Below are 8,265 nucleotides of genomic sequence, written 5' to 3'. Positions count from 1 at the left end.
GCGGAGTGACCGAGCCAGTGCCAAGACCTGAGCCCAGGCAGCCGGACGCCTGCCCCAAGCCAGGAACGGAACCCAGGCGTCCGACTGGCCAGAGCCGCGGACACCATTCACGGAACCCAGGCGTCCGAGGCCCCGGGCTATCCCCCTACACTGGCCTCCGCCCGCCAGCGGAAGCGCCGACCACCGCCACCCCAGATCCCCTCCCCGCTTTGCGTCATCCCCCCCTCCCACCTCCGTTTTTACCACTTCCGGGCACACCCTTTCGTCGCGTCACGGATGAAGAGCCGAGGGGAGGGGGCGGCGCCGGAAGCGGTTCCCCGGAAGTGAGCGCGACCGGCGGGCGGGGGAGGGTGGAGCTTCCGGCGCGCGGTAGGGCCGAGGCACACGGAGCGAGCGCAGGGCGCGAGCCGGGGCTGCTGGCGGCCACGCAACTTCCGCTCCTTGAGCTCCCGCTCCCAGCGCGCGCCGCCTGCGAGCGATCGGCCGGCACCGGCTGAGGGGAGGGAGGCCGCCCCGCTGCCGTCTGCCTCACAGCCCCGCTCCCCGGGCCGGCCGGCCGGACCCGGCGCCGCCGCGGGGGAGAGGCGGGACCCTCCGGCCCTGCGGGGAGAGGCAGGACCCTGAGCCCGCAGCCTGAGAACGGCCGCCCCCAGCTCCATGAATGGAAATCGGCAGCGCAGGTGGGGGGCCGGGGCGCCGTGGTGGGAGCCCCTGAGGCGGGGGCGAGGCGGGGGGCCGGGCCGAGCCGAGCCCTGGTGGCTGGGGTGGGGCGGGTTCGGTGGGGGGCCGCGGGCGCTGCCCAGGGTGGGAACTTGGGGGCCCGGCTGAGGCGGTCTCGGGGGCGGGGGTGAGTCTGGGGTGGAGGAGGCGCTGCTGGGGGGTTTCGGGGGGGTATCAGGGGCTATGCGGGGGGGGGGGGGGCTGGCGTGAATGCAAGGCAGGGACCCAGCTCGAGGGGGTTGGCTGGGTGCGGGGAGCATTAGGGGTACACGGGGTCGGTGCGGGGGTCGGGGTGAGGAAAGGGCTGCCTGGCTGATGCCTTGTGAAATTACCCCGGAGTGTGTCTCACCGAGCTGGGGACCCACTGAAGCCCCCCCTGAAGTACAGGCCAAAGTGGGGCCCGGCTCAAGAGTCGATCTAAAGCTAGATTGCTCTGCTCTGACCCCCCAGGAGTGGCTTCGCCTTGGTAACCAGCCCCATTGTTGTGGGCGGTTTCCAGGAGTTGTTTCAGGCAGCCACTGAGAACTGAGGGGGTGTGAGACAGTAATATCATGAACCTGCCTGTCAAACACTTGCTGAAGTTCTTGGGGGAGTAAGGACCCCTCTCTTATGGGATATCAGTGGCCTTTGCTTTTTACCAGTCCTGCCTGATAAACCCTTATTCAGTTAAAAAGAAGCTGGTCTTACAGCAGCCCTGCCAAATTTACCAGTCTGGGCTCAGAATTAATTTGCCCTCTATCATGATGATTTTTGGGTTGGGGAAAAGATATTTTACTGAAACAGCTTAATATGCATTCTGGGTGAGAGGAATTTTGCAAAGTTTTGCTTATACAATGTTGTGTATGTTGGTTAAGAAATTGTCTGATTTCCCGTTTATTTGCTTATTAATCTTAATATGTGTGAATTTGAACAGGACAAGTTTTGTCTGACATTATTTCTGTTTAGTGATGGCTAGTTTCAAAACTAAAATAATTGGGCAGGTACTACTGATAGAAACTTAATCATAGGAAGTATAGCAGAATATAATATTTTCTTCCTTAGAGCTGTCTACACATGGTAAAAAGAATGGAATATCTCATAACTGAAATTTTCCAGTCCAAATAGTGTTTGCTATATTACGCAAACTGGCATGTGACGAGTCCTTTGAGATGTTGTTGCCATGAAAATTGAAGCTGTCCCATGAAATTGATAATCATTGAGCATGGGCTCTGTGTAGCTTAAAAGCTTGTCTCTCTTACCAACTTCTGTTGATGCAATAAAATATTACCTTGGCTCCGTCATTGATAAAGTGAGCACTTGCTAACATCTATTATATAAAACAAGTGAGACACATTATTAACAGTTGTGTAACTGATGGACTTTAGAACCTTTTTTAAAACTTTGTCTAATTGTAGCCTGGTCTGTTCATTGTGTAACCATGCTCACCATAAAAAGTATTTAATGTTTTCATTTTAGTGTGTGATCTTATTACAAATAACTAGTATATAGTTACTCAGCATTTATGCACCATGTATTTCATATAGTCTTTGGCTCCCTCCATGTTGTTAATGTGTATTTTTGATAAGAACAGATTTAAAATTTTTATTAAAGCTTACGTTAAAATTATATAATACACAGGTTGAGAAAAGAGTGTCTGTACATCTGGATATAGTGCTTGGATTATCCACAAATACAAAATTTGCTTTTAAAAGTCATATGGTACATATAGTACATAATCAGCAGTAACCCAAGTTTAGGTGAATAAATTTAAGAATACAGTTTTGATATTAGCATCCAAGTATTTATATCACCCATGAAAAGTTATACAGAGAGTTGGTTGTGGAAAGCAAAATATATAAATGAGTGAAGATTGTCCCTCAGTAGTTGAGAATTAGGGTAGCTTGTCCATATAGCAAATACAATCCATCGGGGAAGTATTTCAGTTACTTTCCTTACTGCGCTTCTCATTGGCACTCCAGCTCATTCCTCCTGGTATTGCCAATGTCCGGTGATGTGTTCGATGTAGATGTCCCTCAACCATCTGATGGCGTCCTACGTCGTGAGTTGCCACATCAGCCGAGCTGTTGACAGATTCTGCATTCCCACAACACTTGCTCCTTACTTGGGCCCATTGGCCAGGGCTCCAGTGATCAGCATGTGTGTCTGAACCTAGTAACCCTTAGCTCTCACGGTATCGGCCAGAGGGACGTATTTCTCCAGCTTTCGAGCTCGGACATCACAGAAGGCTAGGGTCCTGTTCTCAAAGGGCACTGTGATGTCCACCATGATGACCTTCTTCTGCTCCTTGATGATGATGACACTGTCTTGTTGCAGTTGTCTGTCAGTTCCGGGGATGGTGGAGTTCACGGCAACCTTCACTGCTGGTAGCTCTGACTGGGCAATTTTGGATGGCGTTGTGTCCCAGCTGCCAGGCTCTGGAATGGGGCTTGCAGCTAAACAGGACTTAGGGTAGTGTCTTGTTGGCATTGCTGCACTTCCTACATCACTTGTCCTGATTCCCGTGGCGGACGGCTCCATTCAGTGGAACGCAGTTGAGCCAGGCCCTGTAGATGAACCTCCAGTCAGCAAATCCAGTGAAGCTGCCCCTGGGAGGAAGTGGTTGCTAGTGTCCCACTTGCACGTCATCCCGAATGCCTTGTCCTGGGCCGGCTTCTGCTTCAGGTTTTCCACATACTGGCAGCGGATGGCATCCTTCAGGGTCCTCTCCAGCAGGATTCTGACTCACAGAGTGATGATTGTGTGGTCCGTGTTCTTCATCTGAGGCACCAGGACTCCCAGTTTCCGGCGTTCCTCACACCATGTCCAGCGGCAGACAATACACTTCTCCAGTCATTGTGTAGCATTGCAGGCACGAGTCCAGAGCAAAAATACTGTCCATTACTGCAGGGTGGATTTGGGTTAAATTAGCAGTCTGATCAAAAGTCTTTGCTGCCCCCACTTAAAAGCTAGCTTTTGTAATTTAGTAGTATGTAGATATAGGATATGACACTCACTGCTGTCTGAGACTCTTGGCAATGGAAATTTAGTTTTCAGTGTATTAAAGGATATTACCTCCAAGTGGTTCCCTGCATGAGCACTGGCAGGGAAAGCCAAGAGGAATGTTTTGTCTTAGGCTGTACTTATTCAGCACATATCAGGTAGCTGGATAACAAATGGAGCTTCAGGAATTTGTTAGGATTGTAATTCTTTTACTTCTAAAAGGCACCCACAACTGGAAAACATGAAAATGGGTTTGAACTCTCCTATGTGAAGAAGCATCTTCATCTCTTTTGCTGTACAGACACTTACATTTGTGGCTGATGCAAGGAGTTAAATTCATGGTGGATTTGGTCCTGGAAAAATTAGTCTGGATTATATTAATTGTAGCCCTGTTTAGTAAGGGATACGACTGATCTAGAGCCATTTTAGGTGGCCATGGATTGTATTGATCTGGTGGCATATTATTAATCCTGAATTTCAGCAATCTGAACATATTTAAAAAAAAACTCCTAGCCAGTTTTGCTGACTACCCTTACCCTCCCATGCTGAGTACATTATATCATGAGGATATGGAGAATGGGTCCATCCATGGCTATTAGCCAGGATGGCAAGGGGATGCAACACCATGCTCTGAGTATCCCTAGGCCCTGTTTGCCAGAAGTTGGGAGTGGACAGTGATTGCCTCTTCTGTTCATTCCCTCTGAAGAACCTGGCATTGGCCACTGTTGGGAGACAGAATACTGGGCTAGATGGACCATTGGTGTGACCCAGTATGGCCTCTTGTATGTTCTTATGATGTAGTTCCTATTTCTTCATAATAAGATTTAGTTTTGGTAAAAGAGGAAATAAAAAATACCCATTTTGTACAAGAGTTTGAATATCAACTCCTTAAACTATACCAATATCCAAAATAATTTGAGTCTTGTTTCACCTCATGTTGTTTTCAGAAGAGGTTGTGCTATGTAAATGTCTTGATTTATATCATTTACCTTAAGATCAATACAAACTTTGTAATAACACTTTAATGTAAACTTTGTTTACCTATCCCGTTATCTGTTACAAGGCTACAGTATATTTGCTTGTAGCAAAGTGCAACATTAAGGTAAATGCTCATAATCCAACTAGAACATCACGGTTATAAAATAACTAAAATAGATGAAAACTTTGAGGTAGGTGTACTGGAATGCACATGACAGAAGAACCAAGTGAACTGGGGAATAGGAATATGAGATCCAGATTAGAAAAGCTGAAAGATGTGGCACCAAGCTGTTGCTTGTAAGTAGTAGATTAATGTTAAATTTAACACATTTCTGGGTGATGGTGAGGCACTTGTGACCTTCCAAGTTAAATATGTTAAAATGCTGTTGTCGTGGAGCTTATTGTAGGGACTCGGGTATAAATGAGTAAATCAGCTAGCTAATCATTTATGTCAGTGGTTCATATCCAGGGGTCCGGGCCCCCTAGGGGGCCTCGAGCAGGTTTCAGGGGGGCCTCCAAGCAGGGCCAGCATTAGATGCGCTGGGGCCCAGGGCAGAAAGCTGAAGCTCAGGTCTTTGATCCCGGCCACCTGGGGCTGAAGGCTGAGTAATGTAGCTTCATGGGGGCCCCTGTGGCATGCCCCAGGCAGTTGCCTGCTTGCTACCCACTAATGCCGGCCCTGGCTTTTATATGCAGATATATATATTTATATATATAGTTGGGGATTGGTCCTGCTTTGAGCAGGGGGTTGGACTAGATGATCTCCTGAGGTCCCTTCCAACCCTGATATTCTGTGAAAACCAGTTACTGTGGCATAGGTGGGCCGTGGAGTTTTTATAGCATGTTGGGGGTAGGCTCAGAAAGAAAAATGTTGTCAACCTCTGATTTATATGATTTCAAAAACAGTGTTTTGCCGACTTAAAAGAAAGTTGTGGACTTAATTTGATTAAAAGGATCAAAAATTGTTTGGCCCTACTGTGGTGGAAAAACATTAATTAAAATATCAATATTACTAAAAATTAAACAGTAAAAATACATCTCTAAAATCTTACTGTTTCAGAAAATTTTGTATAGCAAGTTTAAAATGTCATTTAAATTACACAAGAATTTGATTTTTCTCTTCCTCACACTTCCTGTATTAATGACCAGTAACATGTTAGGACCACAATAAAAGACAAGCTATATCTTGGGGAAGAGGGGGAACACACTTTCTTAAAAGTTAAACTTTATTCAAGGGCACTTTGTTACTATGAGAGTTACAATGGAGCTTTCATCTGTTGGAGTGTTGAGACTGGAGCTGTCTGAATCAGAAGTGATATGATTTTTACAAAAATAAAAGGCCATATTTAATCTTGGTTTAAAAACTCTTCACTTTAGTTGTGGGGTGGGTGGCAAGTAGGTTATCTCTGGAGTAAATCCCAACTACTTATTTTTATTTATTATTTGGATTGATAAGAGCAAGGACATAAGACTCTGGGTGCCCTTAATATTTTGTATAAAAACACAAGTAACACAGAGAAATCTAGCACAATATACTCACACTCATGAATAACAGAGCTGAAAGAATTACTTCACCTCTTCCCAGTTCACCCCCTTAGATGGCACTCTAATTTCCAAAAGCTCTAGTATAAAGATTAGCTTTGCAGCCTGTGTGGAATGTCAGGAAACTCTACCTGTTTTCTTGCCAAGGAGAGTGGAAAGAGTGAGTTCCAAAGTTGAGGGGCCTCTGCCAATATTTTTCTCTCTTACCCAGTGAAGTTCTAGCAGTGTGGCAGGGGGAGAGATGTGGTATCTCCAGTAGGTAAGTCCATAGCCATGTAGTGCTTTATAGGTCAAAATTAGTATCTTAAACTTTACCTGAAACCCTGGAGGCCAATCAGTGCAGATAGCCAAGAACTCATGTAATATATTTGCAGTGAGAGATGAATTCTCCACCAGCATTAGCTTCTGAGTGAATTTAAGATGATGATTTAAGATCCTGCAGAGAACGCTATTCATTGGGTGGGTTGTGCTTTTGCTAATCACTTCTTAAACTCTGCGTGACTACCATTTAAGGAACTACCATTTACTGTTCTCTGGGTAATGTTATCTGGGAGCTAGACTAAACTGTGGCTGTCTTCTTCAGGGTAGCCATTCAGGTAGTTTTTACTTGGGTGTAGTTAGTCAAGGTCAATACTATACCCCCACGTGGGGTTACCTTGACTAGCTACATCCAGTTAAAAACTACAGAGGCCCCCCTCGCTCCCCAGATTTTATGAGTTAGCTATCTCAAGATCAACAGACCCTTTTTTTGCAGTGAAGCTTTAGTCTGTGGGAAAGCATTTATCACCTAAGGATCACCTGCATGGTCACCATTAGATGGTTAGTTCCAAGTGTTTCACATATTGTGCTGAATGCAACAGTTTTCTGTGAACTGTGCTCACAATTACTTTAAATTCAAATCAGATTTTTTTAAAATATCAAGTTCTAATAATTCAGTAACGTTGAAAGTTATAGCTTAAGGAATCAGTGATAATATAATATAGCCTAGTGTTACAATCAAATTAAAATTTAATGCACAGGTTATTGCGCATTTTATGGTGGATAGATTAGATATTACAATTATTTTTAAAAAAGCAATATAATTTGATCACCTTTGAGAAAACTTTGCAATTTGCTAACATGGCAAAGTCCAATAGGGTTCCATATATCCATGATCATAGATCAATTGCTTGATTTTCTGCAGCAGACTGCCAATTAGAAAATTATAACCTAATTTGTCTAGAAAGATTTAGTCCTAGTTGAAAAAAATTGTGCTAGAATCTTGTGTAAAAAAATAAAAAGTACTTCAGCTTTATTAATTAATTCTTCTTTGAATTTGACCTGATTAACTGACCTGCGTTAATGCTATTTGGACAGCTTTCAGTGTTTTAGCATATGTCATTGGATGGTCTGAGTATTCAAGTAGTAGATCTAAGATTTATCTCGAAATGTGGAGTTCAAAATGCCAGAACACAGTGGTGAATTGTTAGGTTGTCAGGAATGTATCAATAGTTTATTTTCTCTTGGACAATTTCCACACTGAGCTGGAATAGACCCTATGATTGAATTACGATGCACAGAATTCACCTTTTACTTTAGGAAAGGAAAAGTTATATATTGACTCACTCACTTAGTTTTGTTTTAGAGAAATTGTTGAGTGGTAGTTCTTCAGCTCTTACTCTGTGTGCTATGAAGCATTTTTCTGAAACCAGGAGGAACTAGTCATTCATTTGCTGCTTCATTTGTTTCATTCATGTGCAAAGCCTGTTGCGAAGTGTGAGTAAATCAAGACATTTAATATACTTAAAAAAAAAATAAGACTCCAATGACGTTTTCGAAGGTTTGAGTTCAGACCCAGTTTATCAAATGGAATTTCTGGCATAATGTTCAGTTTAACTTTTAAGTCTCTTTATTTGAATTTTTTCTCAGCTAGTGACAGGCTCTCTGATAGTTACATTGTCACCATGTTACTACATTAAGAGATTATCTAAGTGTCTAGATCACTCTTCTAATACAGGACCTTTAGTCACTAAAGTGGAACAAGTTAGGTTTAGTAGGGATAAGGGG

General features: G+C 44.3%; 1 protein-coding gene across 5 annotated transcripts in view; it reads left to right on the top strand.

Annotated features, from left to right (window-relative positions):
- Positions 1-345: 345 nt before the first annotated feature.
- Positions 346-8,265, top strand: part of AGO3 (argonaute RISC catalytic component 3) — a 65,375-nt gene continuing 57,455 nt past the window's right edge. For all 5 annotated transcript variants that reach the window (XR_012155648.1, XM_073317893.1, XM_073317894.1 and 2 more), the window contains exon 1: positions 346-680. Coding sequence is in view for 4 of the 5 variants with exons in the window: in XM_073317893.1 (XP_073173994.1) it covers positions 662-680 (19 nt within the window). In the remaining variant the exon portion in view is untranslated. The remainder of the gene's footprint in view (positions 681-8,265) is intronic.

The sequence above is a fragment of the Lepidochelys kempii genome, chromosome 19, assembly GCF_965140265.1.
Source record: "Lepidochelys kempii isolate rLepKem1 chromosome 19, rLepKem1.hap2, whole genome shotgun sequence".
Lineage (NCBI taxonomy): Eukaryota > Metazoa > Chordata > Testudines > Cheloniidae > Lepidochelys > Lepidochelys kempii.
The sequence above is the reverse complement of the archived record's forward strand: the minus strand, read 5'-3'. Positions and strand labels throughout refer to the sequence as shown.